This window comes from Rutilus rutilus (genome assembly GCF_951802725.1).
Source record: "Rutilus rutilus genome assembly, chromosome: 6".
In the NCBI taxonomy this organism is placed as follows: Eukaryota; Metazoa; Chordata; class Actinopteri; order Cypriniformes; family Leuciscidae; genus Rutilus; species Rutilus rutilus.
The window spans coordinates 20,754,082-20,777,962 of record NC_140214.1 but is presented as its reverse complement, the minus strand read 5'-3'; the positions used below and the strand labels follow the sequence as shown (position 1 = coordinate 20,777,962).

The window sequence follows — 23,881 nt, the reverse complement described above, 5'->3', positions numbered from 1 at the left end:
GTCTTTAACTAGGCCTGCTACGTACTCATATTTATTAATCATTTGATACAATGCACTTGTAGGCTATACGTTTTTACATTCTACTTAAATAATACAAAAATAAATTAAAAAAAAACACCTACATGTAATTATAGAGCTGTAATTAATGTATGCAATTGCATCTATAAGTAGGCTACAAACCTGTCCATAACCTTCCACAAATCCCACCTCAATAGCAGAAAACGTGTCTTGCAATACAACATGAACACAATAAGTACCTAACATTTTTATGTAAGTACATTGCAGTTAAAGACACCTAATATAAAGTGTGACCAATAAAGGTAATACATTATTCTTGTTATATGGCACACATTTTCATAATACTCTCACAGCACTGTGTAAGTTCTATTTGATTTGACAGACAGACAGACAGACAGACAGACAGACAGATAGATAGATAGATAGATAGATAGATAGATAGATAGATAGATAGATAGATAGATAGATAGATAGATATTTTCTAAAAGAAAATTAAACACGGGATGTTTCAGGCTGTGCAATTTTATGACTTCCATGCATGGTTCCATCAAATGAACTTTAATAGGTAAATATCAATGCTGGAAAAACAAAACTGTTAAAATAAACATTAAACTAGCAGCATCATGAGTACACATTAGTCTGTAAAATTCATCGTCAATGGCTTTACAAAACAGCTAACAGCAGATAATGTACATTTCAAGTGCAATAAGTAAGTACAGATAACATAAATGACTAAAAGTAGAAAAAGGAAATAAAATGTTTTAGGTTTTTGACTTAATTAAGCTGCCAAAGTATGCAGTAATTGTTTTCAGTTTGTTGTTCAGAAAGTTCTGCTCCACTTCCACTTTCCCACCTGGGCCAGCGAGAGATGCGATCTATACAGAGTGAAAGACAGAAAGAGGGAGGGGTATGAAGAGAAAGAGGAAGAAGAAATGAGGCAGAGCAGGTGTGAGTTACCATCACAGGCAACATGGTCACTAGTTTCTAATATGAACATATCAGTATATTATCATCGTAGTATCTTGGTTTAGGGAAACTTGTTCTTGAATTTAATCACAAGTCACACTAAAACATAGTATTTAACAATACAAGCAGTACAGTGATAGGCAAATGGTGATGATATATTTACTTTAGATATTAGTGTAGAAATATGATAGTCTGACACAGAATACTCCGGAAAGCAGTGTGGTTTCAAAAGGTGCAACCACACTGCATCAGACAAGAAGACCTTTCAGAGAAGTCAAAAACCATGATACAGCTGCAATTGACAGACATCATATGCACTTAACTAACCCAGGTATACAGTCAACAAACATATTCTGTGAAAATAATTCAAAATCATTTCTGATTATGTAAGTATAATATGTCATTGATGGACTCTGGCACTTTGACTTTGTACTGCTGGACACATATGAGACACTAAAGTGATAACAGGAACTAGAAATATGTCTAAGACTAAATATAAGCACAGCAGTCATGTGTACTAATAATAAAAATGCTAAAAGGGTTGAACCAAGTGACCAACCACAGATGATTTTGACTACATAGGAATTAAGACCGCTGGCTGATGTATTGTGCTACTTAGTTGCATGCTTGCAACTTCTGTTTAATAAAGCTAAAAAAACAACAAAAGAAATCTGAGTATTGGTCACAAATGTTTAACGGAGCACAAAACAGATAAAAACAGATACAGAGCACAGAATGTGGCTATGCTGATGAACAACCACAAAACAGCAACAATGTGTTAACCATTGTGGCCAATGCGACGACAATTATAAGATGTTTAGAGTTAAGTTAATCCATTTGCTACTGTGAACAAAATAACTTTTAGCATCAATATAGAAAGAGAGGTTTTCAGGTTACCATTTTAAAACTGATTTGTGTAAATAAATGACCATTACCTGTTCCATGTCCGCATTTCGAGGAAGAAAATAGACAATATTGTCTGAAATCATTTTTGACAACCTGAAAATTTCAAATGTATAGCTGGTTAAGGAAGTTGAAACAGGTGGTTTGAAGCATCTTGACCACATACGTTAGAAAGTATAAACTTAATTTCACAAAGAGTGTTGTGAAAGAGGACAAACTTGAACTTTCCACTTGAATGAAAACCTCATTTGAAAGGAAAGAGGCACCGTCTAGAATAAAAGTGGAAGACTGAAAGGATATCCATCAGGAGTCATCATGGTCTTGATGTTGAAGACGTCAGCACTGAGGTACTCTGGTCCGCCCCACGGGGGACTGAGGAAAACCACGTCTGCTCGCAGGCGTGGAGCCAACTGCAAGAAGTCTCCCTGCAGGAACTCTATCTGGTGCGCCACGCCATACACTTCTGCGTTGTTCTGTGCCAGAGCCAGGCGTATGGGGTCAATGTCAATGGCGATCACTGGATGGCAGAGGGAGAAAAACAGCATTTCACTTACAAAAATGCCAAAGTATTAGAGTCAGTAGCTATGTTTCCATCCACCAATTCTATATGCGCATTTTGGGATATCGCATAAAAACGTATGCGCTCAATTGAGGCAGATACATTTTGGTCACACTTTATTTTAAGGTGATGAAGTTACAGCGGGGGAAATAAGTATTGAACACGTCATCATTTTTCTCAGTAAATATATTTCCAAAGGTGCTATTGACATGAAATTTTCACCAGATGTTGGTAACAACCCAAGTAAGCCATACATACAAAGAAACAAACAAAAATAAGTTCAGAAATTAAGTTATGTGTAATAATGTGAAATGACACAGGGAAAAAGTATTAAACACATGAAGAAAGGGAGGCACAAAAAGAATAAACTCTTCTGATTATTCTTTTCACTCCTCTATCAGAAATCTTGCGAGGAGAACTGGTCGAAGCAAATTTATGGTGAAATTATTGTCTTTCCACTTCCGTATGATGGCCCCAAAAGTGCTCACTGGAACGTTCAGAAGCTTAGAATGGCGCCTATAACCAATGCCATCATCATGTTTTGCAACAATTAGGTTGCGAAGGTCTTGAGACAGCTCTTCGCTTTTACCCATCATGAGATGTGTCTTGTGTGACACCTTGGCAATGAGACCTTTTTGTAGGCCATCATTTGGGACTGAACCAGCTGTTATTAATTTCCACTGACAGGGGGCTGGATTGCTTTTTAATTACTGTAAGTTTTCAGCAGTTGTCTTGGCTTTCCATGCCTTTTTGCGCCTTCCTTTCTTCATGTGTTCAATACTTTTTCCCTGTGTCATTTCACATTATTACACATAACTTAATTTCTGAACTTATTTTTGTTTGTTTCTTTGTATGTATGGCTTACTTGGGTTGTTACCAACATCTGGTGAACATTTCATGTCAATAGCACCTTTGGAAATATATTTACTGAGAAAAATGATGACGTGTTCAATACTTATTTCCCCCGCTGTACATTGCACTTACTCAAATAAGAACTGAGTAATATTAATTAAATAAATGTACTCACTATTGAGTTATGGTTAGGTTTAGCTTTAGTTACTTGTAATTATGCATAATTTACTGGTTTTACTATAGTATGCACGTGTCAGAAGACATGCACAAACTACGATGGAAACACATTTTCCGAAAACAATTCCTTGATGCGCAACAACAACAAAAAAACCTCACGTTACTTTGCCTCAACAGTGGATGTGATTGGATAACAGACTAACCAGTCCAGCTGACCGATTTGCACACATCTCAAATGTTGGTTTGATCATTCTGAAATCCCTGAGCCAAAGTCTGTCGTCAGAATGATTTGGTTTAATGCCCTGCGAGAAATGTCTCACACGATTGGTTCCCACACAACAGGAACCCGAACGCAAGATAACATGACTGAGTTCATTGCATTTAGTCAGCGTGCTCAGAGATGCAAGTCATTTAGGATGGAGGAAAAAAGAGCCACATTGGCTTCCTCAATTGCAGCAACTTTTATTTTTATTACAGATATTTTGCACCGATTTCTCAGGAAACAAGTGACCGCAATAGAGAAAAAGAATGTATACAATTTTCAAGAAGTTTAAATTTAATGACTCTAAAAGTGTCATGTGGCGTAACCATAAAGTACAAAGTAACACCTTGAATACATGCAAGTATACAATCATCAAAAAAGAAAAAAAGAAAATGTTTTCAACATTGAAAATAATCAGAAATGTTTCTTGAGCACCAACCCAGCATATTAGAATGATTTCTGAAGGATCATGTGACACTGAAGACTGGAGTGATGATGCTGAAATTCAGCTTTGTCATCACAGGAATAAATTACATTTTACAATAAATTAAAATAGAAGTTATTTTTCAATTATAATAATATTTCACATCATTACTGTTTTTAATTGTATTTTTGATCAAATAAATGCCATGTTGGTGAGCATGTTTTTTAAGATATTGTGAACATTGATAAATATTGAATATTACGAATTACAAAAGATCCTACATTATCTAAATTAATTTTAATTCAGAAAAAAAAAAAACTAATATATATATATATATATATATATATATATATATATTAGTTTTTTTTTTTCCTGAATTAAAATTTATATATATGTGTGTGTGTGTGTGTGTGTGTGTGTGTGTGTGACACATTTTTAGATGTCAAACCAGTATTAAATCTCATATCTCAAAAATGATTTTCATATGGTTTCTCAAGACAATGGAAACCAACCATGGGTGTTAGCATGGTAGGATTGTGCTGACATGGTTCTGTGGCAGTATGAAAGGCAACTGTACCTCTTTTCCCAGTGAGGGCAAACTGAATGGCATTGCCACCCACACCACAGAAGGCATCGATAATGAGCTCCGCGCTGAAGCTGTCCTGCACCCTCAAAGCAATGTGCTCTGCTATCTTCTCAGGAGTCACTGAGAACCAGCCCTCTGTGGACAGAACACAGTCACATGTTATGCACATCATAATTCAAATGAAAGGCTTTTATCATTTCATGCATTCTTTTTTTTGCATCATTGTATTAAAATGAACAGAATACTATTCAAATTATAATTAAATGCACCTAAATGCTCCTTTTTATGGCAAATGTGGTAGAATTGTTTACCACCAGAGGGAGTCTGTAGCTTTCATTTTCTATTTGAAGACCTGAAGCATGGCTCTGCTTACGTCAAAGACTGTCTCTCCCTCTCTAAATATAGGAAAATATAAAATTCCATTTTAGGAGGAGCCTCTGTTGACAAAAGGATGATCTAGCTGATATCTATGAAATTTAAAATATCAGCAATCACCCCTATATCATATGATGCCAGAAAACCATATATTTCTAAGAGAAGCAGTACAAAACCATATAATGTGTTCAAGACTCCTGCTGTATCTCTAAACAACTCATCATGCTTGCAAACCAGAGCTGTGACACTTTAAAACGTAGCATCAGACTCCTGGATCTCGTTCTCTGGATTTTCATAATTTTAAGGTGTTGCATTTGAGCTGAAGCAGAAGCAGTCAGAGAGCTCAGAGAGAGTGGAGTTAAACGGAGCATGTCCCCTTCTGATTCTGTAGAGACCAACACCATCTGCTTTTAGCCTCCACAAATGCATCTCTGTTTTTCCGCCTCTCGTATTTTTCTCTCCACTGAGAATAGAGCACCTGCTAAAGTAACAATCACTAGTTTGGAGTTTCCTGTTTACAGTGTGAGGTCTGGACAGCGGGCGGCTGTACAGGTGCCCTTGAGTAAAGAGAACTCACTTTTAAGTGCTACCTTAATTTTCTATTACAAGATTACAAATAGGAACAAAATCAACACTGTGTTTTACTAATAAAAAAAAAAACGAATACTTTCATTAGTGTCATTTTACAATTGCAGTGACATTTACATCTGAAAAAGATCAACCCTACATTAAACATACCATGCTAATACTGATTATTGGATCTTCTTTCACATATGCTGTAATTCAAAGTCACAATTAGACATGTGCCGATATATGGTAATACAGTACATCATGATAATGAACATGCATTGTTATCGTGGGTACTTTAAAAATACTGTGAATAATTATCTATTACAAATTATTCAGAATGCATTTAAGCATTTTTACGTCGTTGACGTGCAATTACACATGTGGAGGGAGCATGTGAAACCCGAGGGAGGGGTTCTAGCAGACCAATCACAGCTTGCGGTTCACGTAGAATTGACGCATTGTTAAATTTTTGGAGCGGTGCATGTCAGGGCACGCCATAGGCTACGCGTGCTACACATCCTACGACGTAGCTAAGGCGTGAGTTCGTATAAATTGGGCTTAACACGCATGAAAAGCGCATGGCGGAAAGAGTGAAGGAGAACCATTCGAATGAAAACGCACTTTCACTCTCTGACACCTCGGTAACCCCGTAAACAAAGCAGCTGTGCTACTTTCTGTTTCTGAACAGTATTTATGTTTTAAACAGTCATTCAGATTTTTGTATTCGCAATGGTGCTTATCACAGCACTAAACACTTAAATACTTGAACTTAACAGGCTGTTTATTTTCAAACATTTTTACATTTTAATCTGGACTGTAACATGCCCTAGACATTGATTGAAAATGTTCAGATTTTTTTTTTTATCATTGTTCAGCAACACTTTACAATAAGACTCCTTTAGTTAACATTAATTCATTTATTAGTTAACATTAACAATAAAAATACTTCTTCTAATGCATTTATTAATCTTATTTAATGTTAGTTTCAAAACCTGAGCTAACTTGAACTAATAATGATTATTAATATTTTTTAACCAATGTTACCAAAGAATAATAACTTCTGTAACAAATGTAGCTATTGCTGATTGTTAATGTTAGTTAATGCATTCTTTTTATTGATTATTATTTTTGATTACTTTGATCTTTGAATATTGTCATGCTTTAAGGGACTTAAATAAAAAAAACTGCAATTATTAATTTTTCCTGTGATGGCACAGTATATACTGTAAGTTACGAGTTACATTTAAAGTGTTGTAAAAAAATACACAAATAATTCCATATCAAGTGTGTACACTGCAGTTTGACTTTTTTCTAAGTGACAGAATGACATGCCATTAATTTGAATGGGGGAAAAAAATGACAATTAAAAGTACGAAATATTAAACAGATAAAAGTACAACTGAGAAATTATAGAATGTTTAAAATCCTAACATTAAAACAGAATTGAACACACATTCCTGGTCCTATTGTGCACAATTCATCAGAACAAAAAAAGTATTTCATTAAAATGTAGTACCTTTCTCCATCTCTGAAACAACTTTCCTTTTTGCCTGACATCACCTAAGTCTCACAGAATAGCTCCATACGGACATTTTTTTACATTGCGGAAGTGAAATGGCTTGTGTTTGCCAGTTCATGTTGACTTGGAATCTGCATTGCCTGGTTGGAGGTTTAGGAGATACACAATTCAGCCCACGCTCTTGATCTACCTCTCTTTCTCGCTCTCCTCTGTCCAATCAGGCAGTGCTGAAGGAAAAGAGGCTCATTATGTCTTTGGGCTACTGCCTCTGTTGACATGAATAAGTGAATAAATACGAGGCTCTGATCTCACTTTCAAACAGAATTCCAGATGCTTAGTGAAAGAGTTATGATTCGAAAGTGAGAGACGTATAAAAACACATTAGTCATGGTACTTTGGAGAATTCAAAGGGCATCCGTGAGGAAAGTTAAGATTTTCTAATCCCAAATAACGGGACCTTTTATGGTACCAGAAGGAAAACCGTTTGACTTTTTGGTGCTGATGTTAAAAGGCATCTTTCCCAAGATCAGCCCTATTAAAAACTAAATCCTACACCAATACTATGGTCATTGCACCATTACATTTAACAACGAAACTGACTTACTTGAAAAAACGTTTTACATTTTCTGGACAAAATGTTAGTGGTACTTTAGCAAAAGTCACTGCCGTGATCCTACGATGCAGGTGGTTCCAAAGCATTGCTAACTAATACAAAAATGTAATTGTAAATGCTACACTACAAAAAAGAAAATTAATAATTATTATTTTATAAAAAAAATCCTTATAACAAGATGTAATTACCTGAGAAGCAACCCTGCCAAAGATATTAAAGCTTCAAATAATACATCAAGAAAATACATCTTTGAATTACAATACACGATTAATTAATTAATTAAGTCTTCATATCTTATGCAGTGTTGCTTCTCAACTAAATTCAAGTAAATAAATGCAAGGATTTTTGTCAAAGAATATTTATAACTTCATATAAGGTATCATTTTTTGCTGTGTAATGAATTAAGGCCTGTTCACATCAAAAACCATAACTAACAATAACTAGCCTATATTAGCATCCAAACCAACTCAAAATAACAAATTATAAGCACGCGCTGCAATTCTGTTGCCTGCCACATTAAATGCTCAAGCTATACAAATAATAAATGGCAAAAAGACCAAACGAGATCTCTTTAGCAGTTCTAACGAGTATAAAGGAACATGCGACAAATAAATTCCTTATATAAAACAAACTCAGACAAGCGAAAAGCATTTAACAAGCAGGTTTATGCCTAGATTAATACACTGTATCTATTAAGAGAGTGACCCACTTTAACAGTAGAGAAGAGAACACAGGTAAAGCACCAGAGCTAAAGGTTGTCCTCCTCTGAGGCTGAGCACTCTATTTGAGAAAAGATGGGGAAAGAAAAGAGTGCTCTCCTGAGCGCTCTAAAAGCTGCCTGCTGTCTTGCTCTCACTTGCACCCTCTCTTTATCTGTAGTCTGACGCAGGAGATATGAGGGCTCCGTGTCTAGCGTCAGCACACACACTGCAGACACAGCCAGCTCAGTCAGTCAGCCCACACCTACAGCTGTACAACCTCACAAATACATCTCGTCCTGCTCCGTCCCGCAGTTCTCAGCGTGCTCTCTATTTGTTATTTAAATTCACAGGTCTTACTTTGAAGGATTCATTGGTGCATGACATGCTATTCCAAGACAAAAAAATCCTTGCCCTCCATTCTTTTTTCTTTTTTTTTATGTCCTGTTTCACTCCTAAACATCAAATCTTCGGCGTGAAATGGTTTGAAATTGATGCTGACCTCAAGAATTATGGCTAGCTCATGTATCGAATATTCATAATATATTTCAATACACTGTGTGATAATGATTTTTATGCACTTTTTATTTGACCATCAAGTTTTCTGTGAATCAATCCATTTCAATGAGTCATAATTCAGAAATGTTCACCAAAATCTCTACGATCCCATTTAAAAAAAAATCTATTAATATGTTTAGCTAAAAACATATGCTCATAAGCACTCACTGCTGTTTATTCTATGTATTTATTTCTATGCTCTATAATTGTATGCATTATTATATCGGTGCATATTAATGAAAATGAGTAAATATTCTTCACTTTGCTTATTTCGTAGAAAACATGACCACTTTTCAAGTAGATTTTAACAGTGACACTTAACAAGGTTTAATTAGTTACCATTATTTAACTTCTTAAGTTAATATGAACTAAGAATGAACAATACTTCTATAGCATTTAAGTTACTGTTAATTTCAGCATTTACTAATACATTATTAAAAATCTAAAGTTGTATATGTTAACATTAGTTAATGCACTGTGAACTAACGTGAAGAAACAATGTACGACTCTATTTTTATTGATTAACATGAACAAAGATTAATAAACACTGTAACAAATGTATTGATCACTGTTAGTTCATGTTCGTTAATACATCAATGTTAACAAATTAAACCTTATTGTAAAGTGTTACCATTTTAACTGCATTTCAGTTGTAAAATTTTTTTAATCTATTTGGCTACAATGGCAAATTGTTTGAATATTATAATTACAAAACATCATCAAAAAACACGTTTTCACAACATATAACTTAATGTCCCTGATGCTGAAGCAATGATTACTAAGTCGCTTTGGATAAAAGAGTCTGCTAAATGAATACAAGTAAATGTAAATAAATGAAATGAATTCATGATTTACTTAAAGTAAAGATGGTGGCTTTGTGCTGACTCACCATGGTCAAGTTTGATGCCCTCATCGAACCTGGAAAACAGACGGTAGCGCTGGGCCCAGTACTTGGCCAGCTCAGGTTCTGCTGCAATCTCAGGTGGCATCTCCACATCTTTTCTCCTTTTCCTGTTCTTTCTCTTGTTCTTTTTAAAGGCCTGCACATTCTCTGCTGGGAAAGGAAAAGTGTGATTATATCAAATTGCCTAACTGTGTTAATCATTGGCTTGTATGTTATAGGAGCACAGCCAGTGATTATCTCATTTGTATCAGAGCACATTGATGCTGACCTCCCTCAGTGCGCTCAGGAGCATCTGGGAGCAAGAAGTCAGGGACGTCTAAGGGATGCAGCTCTCCTCTGGGATCTGAATCATCATCCTGTCTTTCTTCTGGCTCTGGCATGAAGGCACACTGAATGTTCTGCTGATGTTCCTCGCTTTTATCACATGTTCTGTTGAGTTCAGGAGTCTTCTCACACTCTTTTTCATCTATCTCATTGTTTGCTTCTTCCTCGTTTCGAGTAGGTAAACTGCCCTCGTCCGCTCTCTCACATGGCCCGATCGGAGCTTCAGGCATGGAGGCCGGGGTCAGCTCCTCAGAGACAGCATCAGTCTGAACCTTCTGCAGGAAACTCTGGACCTGTGAGGGTATGAGTGAACGTACAGCTTTTATAGGAAGGAACAAACCCAAATACTTCACACCACAGTCTAATCACTAGTTGTACGCCACTATTTTCTGTAATGGGCTTTTGAACTATATTTATTATTAAAAGGGCTAATTCAGACAGAAATGTTTATCTTATATTTTAATATTGGGAAAAATATACACTACTGTTTTTAGTAGTTTATATACACTAGTTTTTTTTATTTATTTTTTAGTCTCTTATGCTCACTAAGGCTGCATTTATCAGATCAAGAACAATTATGTGAAATATTGTTACAATTTAAACTATTATCTATTATAGTATATTTTAAAATGTAATTTATAGCTGTGATGACAAACCTTAACTTTCAGCATCATTACTCCAGTCTTTAGTGTCACATGATCCTACACATTACAAGTAACTCGAGTTACATAATCAGATTACTTTTTTCAAGTAACTAGCAAAGTAATGCATTACTTTTAAATTTACAACAAAATATCCGAGTTACTTTTTCCAAAGAAATATGAAAAAATTCCCATTTATTGACTGAGAGCTCTCTTGTCCCCATGTTGAGAAAAATCGTGAGTAAGTACAGAGGCGTTGTGTGTGAACATGATGGTTATTGTAGGTCTAGACTAAATGTGAGCATGCATTTTCTAATCTCAGTTGCACAAAAAAGATTCCTCAAAATGAATAAAACCAGTGAAATGCAAAATCAGAATACCACGCGAACCTCCAATAATGAAATGCGTTAAATAAAAGAAACATTTTTATGCATTTAATCTCACTTTATTGACCAATGTACTTGCTGCTGCTGACCTTCTATGATTCAGTGAAACCATAAGCAAAAATGACTTTACATTTTTTGTTTTTATTGGTGAAGTAAGTGCTGAACTTTCTTCTGCATCCTATTCCTTTGCTATCAGAATGGCAGCACACAAGAAAGATTTGTTTGAGCAGCGCCCTCTACTGTACACTCGTGAATTCACATTTCCTTCAGCCCTATTAGTTCATTTCTTTTCTTCTTTTTGTAATAAAAACAAAACAAAACAAGCCCAGCCCAGGTGAGAAAAAGTGACGCAAAAGCAACATAACGTTACGTATTACTTTTCTTAAAAAGTAACTAAGCAATGCTATTAGTTACTTTTTAAGGGAGTAACGCAATATTGTAATGCACTACTTTTCATAGCAACTTTCCCCAACACTGATTATCAATATTGAAAACTATTGTGCTGCTTAATATTTTTGGGGCCCATGATAGTGTTTTTTTTTTTTTTTAGAAACTTTGATATTCAATAGTTCCAAAGAACAACATTTATTTGAAATAGAATGTAAAAGTTAACAATGTAAAAGTCTTTACTGTCACTTTTGATCAATTTAATGCATCCATGTTGATTTAGTTTAATGTGTTCTTACTGAATAAAAGCATTAATAAAGTATTAGTATTAAAAAACATTTGGTAATGTATGGTAGTGTACATTTCAGGAACAGAGTCCCTCACAAAGTCCTTGAAATGTATTTATTTTACTGATTTATCTCCACCAAAGGCTTTTTTCAGCAAAGTAGCTTAAAATAAAAGAGATTCTTTCACTACAATAAAAACTACATAACTCAGTCTGTTGGTTCCTTGGACTGAAAAAGTCTGGGATGAGGCAGCAGAAATGCAGGACTCGATGTACTCAAAAGAAGCCCCAACAAAGCCTTGTTTAGGCATCCAGCCTGCAAAGATACTGGTGATAATGTCTATTGCAGTAAAGTTTTTGTCCTCCACCAGATCAATTTGTGCTACAGAGAAATCAATTCTAGAGCACTGCAGTAAATTGGTCTAGTCTCTTTACTGGCTAAAATCCAGTGGGGTGAAGGGGATCCACCTTGAAAAAGTCCATCTAGAAGATGACAGGATGCACTTGGTTGAAGAAAACAATTCATCTCTTTTCTTCTTGAATATTCAACATGCCAGTGACCAAGTTTGAACCTGTTCTGTGTGTGTTTGACAGCTGGAAACGTGTGTGTTAGTGTCAGGGGTGAGACTGGAGGTTAGAGCGGTCTGTGTGTCTGACGTGAGCTGACAGCGTGCAAGTAAGCAGGTGCTGCGTGACAGCGCTGTGATGGGATGGGGTGAGGGTAGATGAAGCAGCTCTGTGCAGAGTGCATAAAGTGTCAGCCTCACCGCTTCTGGCTCGTTGCCCATTGTATTCTCATACACACACACACACACACACACACACACACACACACACACACACACACACACACACACACACACAACTCTGAACAATTTACACTGTGCTTCACTGATCCATAGTAAGGCGACCAGAATGATAAATCTTACATGTAATCCCACAAAATCCATGTGTCAATAAAACCTCAGGGAACAACACAAACACACGCATTTCATCGTTCAGTTGAAGTACCGCAGTTGAGGACCATACTAGAGGACTACATTGGGATTGGGATACCGCGGGACCCGACGCAAATCTCGCGGGAGAGGGCGGTTTTACCTAATCTACAAATGGCAGTGGGCGATCAAAAAATACAGTCAATAAATGAAGTTTCACTGCAGTTGATCAGTAACATTCTCTTCATAAACCAGTGTTTCATTATTTAATTCATTCGTTAAGTATGTTTAATGTTTTTTTTTGTTTTTTTTTGTGGTATTATTTAGGCCTATTTTATTTGAGCTGTATGTTTATTAGCTAGACTACATAAACACTTGTGATATCTGTGAGGTTTTTATTTCTGATTTATTTTATTTTTTATTTTATTCGTTTAATATTTATTTATTTTATAAGTAATTCAATCAAATCTAGACCATACATCTGGTTGTCTAGAAGTATAGAGGATCTTAAGCATGAAGGACTACAAACTGCATAATAAAAAAGTGAAAACTTTATCCACCAGAAGGGTCTCTAAAAACATATCTGACAGAGATATCTAAATTGTGGTAATATTGGTAGTACCGTGTTCACTAATGTTTGGGGTAAAAAAAAAAAATATATATATATATATATATATATATATATATATATATATATATATATATGTATATAGAAGGCAGTTCCTTTGACCTCATGATTCTCATTTGCTCTGACATGCACTGTGAGCTGTAAGGTCTTATATAGACAGGTGTGTGGCTTTCCTAATCAAGTCCAATCAGTATAATCAAACACAGCTGGACTCAAATGAAGGTGTAGAACCATCTCAAGGATGATCAGAAGAAATGGACAGCACCTGAGTTAAATATATGAGTGTCACAGCAAAGGGTCTGAATACTTAGGACCATGTGATATTTCAGTTTTTCTTTTTTAATAAATGTGCAAAAATGTCAACAATTCTGTGTTTTTCTGTCAATGTGGGGTGCTGTGTGTACAATAATGAGGAAAAAAAATGAATTTTTATATATATAAAAAAATATATATATATACACAGTGGGTACGGAAAGTATTCAGACCCCCTTAAATTTTTCACTCTTTGTTTATATTGCAGCCATTTGCTAAAATCATTTAAGTTAATTTTTTTCCTCATTATTGTACACACAGCACCCCATTATTATATAGTATTGATTATACTGATTGGACTTGATTAGGAAAGCCACACACCTGTCTATATAAGACCTTACAGCTCACAGTGCATGTCAGAGCAAATGAGAATCATGAGGTCAAAGGAACTGCCTGAAGAGCTCAGAGACAGTGGAAAGGCACAGATCTGGCCAAGGTTACAAAAAACATTCTGCTGCACTTAAGGCTCCTAAGAGCACAGTGGCCTCCATAATCCTTAAATGGAAGACGTTTGGGACGACCAGAACCCTTCCTAGAGCTGGCCGTCCGGCCAAACTGAGCTATCGGGGGAGAAGAGCCTTGGTGAGAGAGGTAAAGAAGAACCCAAAGATCACTGTGGCTGAGCTCCAGAGATGCAGTCGGGAGATGGGAGAAAGTTGTAGTAAGTCAACCATCACTGCAGCCATCCACCAGTCGGGGCTTTATGGCAGAGTGGCCCGACGGAAGCCTCTCCTCAGTGCAAGACACATGAAAGCACACCTGAGGACTCCAAGATGGTGATCAATAAGATTCTCTGGTCTGATGAGACCAAGATAGAACTTTTTGGCCTTAATTCTAAGCGGTATGTGTGGAGAAAACCAGGCACTGCTCATCACCTGTCCAATACAGTCTCAACAGTGAAGCATGGTGGTGGCAGCATCATGCTGTGGGGGTGTTTTTCAGCTGCAGGGACAGGACGACTGGTTGCAATCGAGGGAAAGATGAATGCGGCCAAGTACAGGGATATCCTGGACGAAAACCTTCTCCAGAGTGCTCTGGACCTCAGACTGGGCCGAAGGTTCACCTTCCAACAAGACAATGACCCTAAGCACACAGCTAAAATAACGAAGGAGTGGCTTCACAACAACTCCGTGACTGTTCCTGAATGGCCCAGCCAGAGCCCTGACTTAAACCCAATTGAGCATCTCTGGAGAGACCTGAAAATGGCTGTCCACCAACGTTTACCATCCAACCTGACAGAACTGGAGAGGATCTGCAAGGAGGAATGGCAGAGGATACCCAAATCCAGGTGTGAAAAACTTGTTGCATCTTTCTCAAAAAGACTCATGGCTGTATTAGATCAAAAGGGTGCTTCTACTAAATACTGAGCAAAGGCTCTGAATACTTAGGACCATGTGATATTTCAGTTTTTCTTTTTTAATAAATGTGCAAAAATGTCAACAATTCTGTGTTTTTCTGTCAATATGGGGTGCTGTGTGTACAATAATGAGGAAAAAAAAAGGAACTTAAATGATTTTAGCAAATGGCTGCAATATAACAAAGAGTGAAAAATTGAATGGGGTCTGAATACTTTCCGTACCCACTGTATATATATATTATTTTTATTTTTATTTAGCAAGGATGCATTAAATGAATCATAAGTGACTGTTAAGACATTCGTAACGTTAGAAAATATTTCATTTTCAAATAAATGCTGTTCTTCAGATGTTTCTATTTACCAAATAATCATGAAAAATTGATCACAGTTTCCACAAAAATATTATTCAGCAGACCCATTTCTAAAGGATCATGTGACATCTGAGACAGAATTTATTAAAAGTTATTTTAAAATGTAATATTACAGTTTTTACTTTACTTTTGATTAAATAAATGCAGCCTTGTTGTACATAAGAAACTTTTCAAAAACTTTACAACACCAAACTTTTGAACAGTATTGTATCTTGAGGTAATATGCCTGTGTATGTGAATTAAAATACCATTTCTGCGAGGTATTAATGTAAACAGTCAATTTGTCTTTTGTTTTAAACTTTTTTATTTTAATATCAGCTCTGTGCATAGACCTTGCATTCATTGCTCTTAATTTCTTTCTTTCAGTGAGAAATAACAAAGGGTAAATGCCATTGTTTTCATTTATTTTGTTCAACTTTTATAATTAAAAAATGTTCATTAGAATACTGCATCCCAAGAGCTATTAAATCTAATCTACTCACTGCAGCCCTAAAATCCAAAGTTGTCTTTGGCTGACCTGATGCAACTGTCTGGGCAAATTAAGACAAAACAAAAGCATGATTAAACAAAACATATTGGAATAGTTCAGCCAAAAATGAAAATTCTGATATAATTTTTCACCTCCACCTTCATATTTGAACTTTGTGATAACACTGAAACAAAATAACCAAATGGCATATTTGGAGCTTGATTTGTCCTGGCCAGGTCCCTATATGCTTTTGCTAAGTGTGAACATTCCTCAAAACTCCTGACTAAATATTTGCGTGAATGTACTGCACATGCAGTAAAAACTGACTCACTTTTTGAAGGGCTTTGCTGATCTTTGGCTTTGTGGTTTGCGGTCCATCATCAGTAAAAAAGATGTGCTTGTTGATCTTGCAGACTGCTTTTTTTCTCTCCTCAGGGGGCTTTCTGTTCTCCTCACTCCTCCTGCCCGCGTATGGACCCTGGACTGGTTTCAGCTTCACAACGCTGTCGAACCTGCCGAGACAAAAAAGCATTTGGATGTTAACAGATTAATTTCCCTGATTATTTTCAAAGCAGTAAAGCCGTGTCTAGCCTCTGTCTGGGTTCTTACTTGGGCTGTGCACTACGTTTCAGGCCGAGAACATCCCACGCCTCCTCAACCGGCACCTCCGCAAGCTCCTCGGCATCCAGCTCATGACTGTGAACAGAGCAGCAAAAGTCTTTAAAGTTACGATAATGTAATGCATCCATGCTAAATCACTTATTTATTTATTTTTACTGACCCCCAAACTTTTGAGCTGTAGTGTATTTTTAAATAATGACTTTAAAAGACCTGGAACATAGCAAATGGGTTGCATGGACTACTATTACATAATTTGTTTGTGTTTTTTGGAAAGTGTTTGCAGTTTGACAGCCCCTGGTCACTACGAACTGTCATGGTGTGGCAAGAGCTGTGTAACAAACTATTATTTTAAAATGTTTAATTTTGTGTTCCATGGAAAACAATAACAGCAAACAGATTTGGAATGAAATCAGTGAAACAATTATGACAAAATACGTTTTTTTTTCTCCAGAACTATACCATGAAACCATAAACATTAAGCATGCAATGTCTGATACAATACAGTGTACTGAATAACACATCGGCAGCTTACGCTCTCTTCACTTTAGCTCGTCTGTTCCCTGGAGGTTCATCATCATCATCGCTCTGATCCTCATCGTTAGATCTGTTCTTTACGGGTTGTCCACTCTGATTATTTAATGGCGCAGAGGTCTGTTTCATGTTGCCATCTGAAATCACACACTTTCAGTTTACTATTAATAATAGCAACGTTATCATTATAAAATAACGTGTCTGAGTCTCATACTGCCTGATGTATACGGCATAAGAGCCGTTCCAGCGGTACAAAAAAGGCTGCTGTTTAGATGCCATCAGTCATGGCCCGCCAATCAGGATGACAAGAGCCATTTTTAGAGCGATTGCGAGTACATTGTGATCAACTCGTGCACCCGGGAGCCTGCGCTCTTAACATGTACCGGCATTAAAAATGCATAGGCCAAAGTCACATGTTCCTTTCATTCAACATCTGACATCTTTTGATGTGATGCATTAAACATTCAGGCAGAGCCAAGCTTAGGCTGCAAAAAAAGACCTCTGGGGAAAACGAGCGAACAGAATTGTGGCTTGATATCATGGTGATACCAACAGTGTGATGATGACATCATGATCACAGGTGTTTCCATCAGAGCATATTGAGCAGGCCAACTCCAAAAAAAGTCAAAAAAAGTCAACATGACACCAAAATTGTCTGCTTTTTTTAAACTTGCCTAATACATGCTTTCTGTTTTTTCCCTCTTACTTCTGATAAAAAGTGTTCTTCCACTTGGATTTTTATATTTTATTATTACAGCAAGAAACCAAAACGCAGGTTTGCGATTTCTTCCTCTCATCAACACAATCAATACTCTAAATATGCTCTTTAAAACATGCAAAAATGTGTGAATAAATGCATAAGATACAAAGATACTCAGAGGTAGTGATGCACGATATAACGGCCACCATATCGGTATCGGCCGATATATGTTTATTTTTAATGTTATTGTTATCGACCCAATAAGAAATTTTGGCCAATATATTAAAGCAGATAAATAATGGATTATTTCCTTCAGCTGAGATGCGCACTGTTCGCCATGATGGCTTGACATATAATTGGAATCACTTAAAAAAAGGAAAATACAGTGAAGTGCACCATGTGCAGCGCAATACTGTCATATAGGCTACATAAAATTACAATGAGAACATTATAATTGTGTGCTTGGGACATGGCTTTCAATGGTGAGACTTTTGTTCTTTAAATCAGGCTTTTAAAAAATGAAATTTGTCTGTGAATATATCAGTTATCGGCTTTCAAATATAAAGAATTATCGGTTATCGGTATCAGCAAAATTTTAAATATCGGAGCACCCCTACTTAAAGGGACAATTCAGGTTTTTTAAATTATGTAATTTTGTTTATGTTCATGTAATTCCAAACCTGTATGACTTACTTTCTTCTGTGGAAGATATTTTGAGAAATGTCTCCAAAACGGTTTGTTTACCAACATTGTTCAAAATATCTTCTCTGTTTCACCGAAGAAATAAAGTCATGAGGCTTAGTAAATGACAGAACCTTCATTTTTGGGTGGACTATCCCTATATTTTGATGGTAATTTAAGCATGTCATTGCTAGGGGGTGGTTAATAACCATTCAATTATTCTATGTTGTTTATTTCTAATGAGTTTAAAAATACGTCATTATGTCAGTCTGAATGGCAGAAAATTGAACACACACAATGGGCCCATGCTGTGACTGACAGAATAAATCTTAACTTATATTACATCTGCACTAGATTCAATATGCTGTAAGTAGGTCATGGAGCAGGAAGGCTTTGACATATTTGGGTTTAGCATCACTGCGGGAACACCACAGTCCCCATAGCTAATAAACAAAGAGGTCTTGAATATACATGCACCAACCAGAAGTGTCAGTGCAGCCTCTACGTGAAGATGACCTTTTGCGGTTTCCACCATCACAGGGCTCATCAGCACAGTTACAGACCAAAGACTGCTGGTCGCCATCATCGCTGTCAACTTCCTCAGTCAATAAGCTCAGGCTGCTTATGAGATGTGTAACGCTTATTGCGTTTGCCCTCGATCTTTCTTCCGTCTGATTCTTGAGTTCCTCTGTTTCTCCTCGGCTGCCCTGATATTCCTCAGAAGCAGTGGTTGTGCTATAGGACTCGTCCATCGTCCAGCCTTGGGCGGCCCAGTAGTGAAACTGTTCCCAGTAGTACTGGTATGCCTGTTGGCAGTGCTCGTCCCATTCAGCCTCCGAGCGGGAACATTCCTGCGCTGCACTGCTGGAATTTTCGGGATGTTTTTCCAGCCAGCTCTGCCACAGCAGACCCTCCCCGTGCTGCTCCCAGTACCTCAGCCAGGCCTCTTCTGACATGGGACACGTCTGTTCAGCGGGGGTCTCAGCGATGTCATTCACAGCACACTGCTGTTTCTGCTCAGAGTCCTCATCTGTGTCTGCATAATCTGGGGGGGTTTCCAAGTGCTTGATGCTTCTTTTGTTCTTCAGTCTCGCTAAGCCCTTAAAGATGAGACAAAATCATTAGTTTTGGGCCACAGCCAAGTCATTTCCTAAAGTAAATGGGGTAAACCTTAACGTTCTTTAATGACAATTTACAAAAAAAGAGCGAGAAGCGAGAAGCTTCACTGCACAGGATAATCCAAAGACTCAAAGGACCCCTTCACATCTGGGCATTTACACGTGCATATATTAAAAGCCAGGTGTAAATAAACTTGAGACACATTATGATCAGACCACTGAACTACGTGTGACGAATGTGTAAATGCTAATGCTTTTTTTCATTATTTGAAAAACCCTCACAAAGATAATGGTTACATTATAAAATATAATTAGTTGAATTTTCAGCATCATTACTCCAGTCTTCAGTGTCACATGATCTTTCAGAAATCATTCTAAATGCTGATTTGATGCTTCAGAAACATTTCTTATAATTATTTTTTGTTGTGGAAACCGTTAGACACTACCATTCAAAAGTTTGGGGTAACAGTGACATTCAAATGTAGCAGTAAAGACATTTACAGTACCAGTCAAAAGTTTGGAAACACTACTATTTTTAATGTTTTTGAAAGAAGTCTCTTATGCTCATCAAGCCTGCAGTAAAAAAAAACAACAACAAAAAAACAGTAATATTATGAAATATTATTACAATTTAAAATAATGGTTCTCTTTTTTAATATACTTTAAAATGTAATTTATTTTTGTGATGCAAAGCTGAATTTTCATCAGCAAGTACTCCAGTCTTTGGTGTCTTATGATCCTTCAGAAATCATTCTAATATGATGATTTATGATCAATGTTGGAAACAGTTGTGCTGCTTAATATTTTTTTATAACCTGAGATACTTTTTTCAGGATTATTTGATGAATAAAAAGTTAAAAAGAACTGTATTTATTTAGAATAGAAATCTTTTGTAACAATATACACTACCGTTCAAAAGTTTGGGAACAATAACTATTTTTTTTTAAAGAAATTAGTACTTTAATTCAACAAGAATGCGTTAAATTGATAAAAGGTGATGGTAACGATTTATATTGTTAGAAATGTTTTTATTTTGAATAAATGCTGTTTTTATGAATAAATGCTGTTAACGTTTTACTCAATGAATCCTGAAAAAAGTATTCCAAAAAAATATATTAAACAGCACAGCTGTTTCCATCATTGATAATAACTGAGAATCAAATCATCATATTAGAATGATTTCTGAAGGATCATAAGACACCAAAGACTGGAGTACTTGCTGATGAAAATTCAGCTTTGCATCACAAAAATAAATTACATTTTAAAGTATATTAAAAAGAGAACCATTATTTTAAATTGTAATAATATTTCATAATATTACTGTTTTTTTTTTTTTTTTTTTTTTTTTAACTGCAGGCTTGATGAGCATAAGAGACTTCTTTCAAAAGCATTAAAAATAGTAGTGTTTCCAAACTTTTGACTGATACTGTATAATGTTACAAAAGTTTTATATTTCAAATAAATGCTGTTCATTGAACTTTCTATTCATCAAAGAATCCTAAAAAAAAAAAAAAATCGACCACAAAAATATTAAGCAGCATAAAATAAAATAAAAATCAACGTTGATAATAATAAGAACCATTATTTATAATTGAGCAGCAATAAGAATAATTGAGCACCAAATCAGCATATCAGAATGATTTCTGAAGGATCATGTGACACTGAAGACTGGAGTAATAATGCTGAAAATTCAGCTTTGCCATCACATGAATAAATTGCATTTTAAAATATATTATTACAAATAAGTTATTTTCCATAATATTACTTTTTACTGTATTTTGTATGCAGTCTTGATGAGCATAAAATACTTATATTATTGTTATGATAAATCTGAATTATTCAGAACATTTGACTGGTGGTGTATAAATATCTAAAGTCCACAAGACAGTAGAATGTCCCAATCATGGTACAAAAATGTGCTCAAGAGCACCCCCTATGTGGCTAACGGGCACGCTCAATGCAGACACTAGTGTGGACAGCTCTACTAGCCAGCAGTCAGTGCACCATCATGACCCCAATGTATGGAGGACTACAGGAGCTGGGGGGTTTGGGGCAAGCATTTTTAAATGAATATTATAATAATATTCCCACATAAATGGACAGCCATAGTTCCCAATAACATCAAGGTCATCATGCATCCAACAGACATACAGTTCTCCTCGGTTCTGATGAGCTGGCAAACTCCACAGGAAGCCCCAAACTGGCCATAAGCATGGTCTCTTCATCAACAATGACCTCTTCCTCCTCCTCCTCTTCTTCCTCATCCACAGAACGATTAGAATTCTCCAAAAGCTCTTCCCCATCATTAGCTTCAACATCTACTGAAAACAAAAAACCCAAAGTGTAGTTATTTGAGCATTATAAGCTAAGTAAAAACTGACCATAACATGTTGCAGATGAAAATCATGAAAAACTATCAAGGTTCTCAACCTTTTTGACTCCAAGGACCCCCATTGTCAAAAAGCAATTTTCAAAGGCACCATAACTTTTCCTGTTGCTTGTAATTAAATGGATACGGATTGAGGTCAGGATAAATTTTTGTTTAAATATATATTTTTTAACACACAATTCCTACCTGATCAAATATTTTAGAGCTCAGCTAGAAAAATGTAGGTTGCAGCATGTTAAAATTGAATTTAACATTTATCAAGGATACAGGGTAACGACCTGGTGATGAGACTCAGTATAAGAATAGGAATGATAGATTGTGAGATTCTCTTTTCACATGTTTGAAATTTGACTACTTCATAAAAATCCAGTTTTCCAAAGCAGCAGAGAAGAGAAGAACAATTGTTGAGGGGGTGAATTAAAATAAGAAATATCTTGATCTTTAAATTGTTTTAGCTCATTTGAATGCTTGTTTTGTCTAATTTTAAATCATTTTAAAACATCTCAAGTTTTGTAGAGAACCATTGGCAACATTTAATGTCAGCTAGTCGATATGCAAATGGTCATAATTCTCCATAATCAGAAATTAACAGGAAAACTGTACCTTGATTGTCAGTCTGACTCAGAATGGCTTTAAAATCTGACCGATACAATTCTCGATCACTGTGGATGAAAATAAGAGAAAATGTGTTTTGACAACAGTAAACAGGCAAGCAACCATCTTATGCTTGATTGTTTTTCAGCAGGACTGCATATTAGGACAACAACTGAAAAATGGATCTGCTCCAAGTAAAACAGACAGATAGTGACCGAAAACCCTCACTGTGTCACATTGACCATTAGGTTGACATGGTATGTGGTCTTAAAGGGATAGTTCACCCAAAAATGAAAATTCCATCATCATTTACTCACCCTCAAGTTATTCCAAACCTGTATGAATTTCTTCAACCAAACAGTGATGAACTCCATTTACCCCAGTTACTGACACTCTTCAACATATCTTCTTTTGTGTTCATCAGAAGAAAGAAATTCATACAGGTTTGAAATAACTTGAGGGTGAGTAAATGATGACAGAATTTTCATTTTTGGGTGAACTAGCCTATTCCTTTAACTGGTCTACCAGTCTAGCCTGTGTTATGTTGTCTCATTTTTAGGCACTTTTCTGCTGCTCAGGCCAGTTAAGACCAACTAAGTAATTTTCAGCAGGTAAGTTAATAAGACCATCGGTGCATTAAATTCTAACTTTCTGAACGCACTTAAAAAACTGCATACACATTAAATCAGTTGATCACAACGCAATCTTGTTCAACACAAATAACGTTACATACTTGACGTAAGCTCTGGAGCACAAGCAATGTATTGTCATCTCTCTTTCTTCACCCTGATAGAAGATGACATCAGCTAGAGGAACAACATTCAGCTCGCCGTAATTAATCATGATAGACTGATAGAACCATGAGTGACACCTGTCAACAGAATCTACCCGAGACTTTGCTAACGTTACAAACCTTAAAATCGCTATTTTACACAGACATTACAAATAAAAACGACAGCGAGAAGCTATATATAAATATACTGATGGATTAAAACGAGGAAGATTTAAAAGCACTACAATCTCGATCTAAGTTTATACACACGTTTAAGACTCGCTGTGCGAATTTCCCCCCTCGTGTTTTGGAAATTGCCCGTCAAGTTAAAAGACTTTCAATACATTTACAATACTAAAATGGCTTTTATGAGGGCTTAGACTTTTATTATGAAG

General features: G+C 36.1%; 1 protein-coding gene across 4 annotated transcripts; it reads right to left on the bottom strand.

The window, feature by feature from the left end:
- Positions 1 to 527: 527 nt before the first annotated feature.
- tgs1 (trimethylguanosine synthase 1) lies at positions 528 to 23,828 on the bottom strand. 4 transcript variants are annotated; one of them, XM_084411113.1, is made up of 13 exons: positions 23,448 to 23,828; positions 22,724 to 22,782; positions 21,883 to 22,049; positions 19,095 to 19,713; positions 17,234 to 17,369; positions 16,690 to 16,776; positions 16,412 to 16,592; positions 10,253 to 10,601; positions 9,970 to 10,134; positions 4,739 to 4,882; positions 2,188 to 2,404; positions 1,920 to 1,998; positions 528 to 893 (listed from the first exon to the last, which is right to left on the bottom strand). In XM_084411113.1, exons 1-13 carry the CDS (start codon positions 23,555 to 23,557, stop codon positions 780 to 782), a joined length of 2,427 nt encoding a protein of 808 aa, XP_084267239.1. In that variant the 5' UTR covers positions 23,558 to 23,828; the 3' UTR covers positions 528 to 779. The 4 variants fall into 4 exon arrangements, with proteins under 4 accessions (XP_084267239.1, XP_084267238.1, XP_084267240.1 ...); XM_084411112.1 differs by having other exon boundaries at positions 21,883 to 22,052; positions 23,448 to 23,827; XM_084411114.1 differs by having other exon boundaries at positions 9,970 to 10,131; positions 21,883 to 22,052; positions 23,448 to 23,827.
- Positions 23,829 to 23,881: the final 53 nt, after the last annotated feature.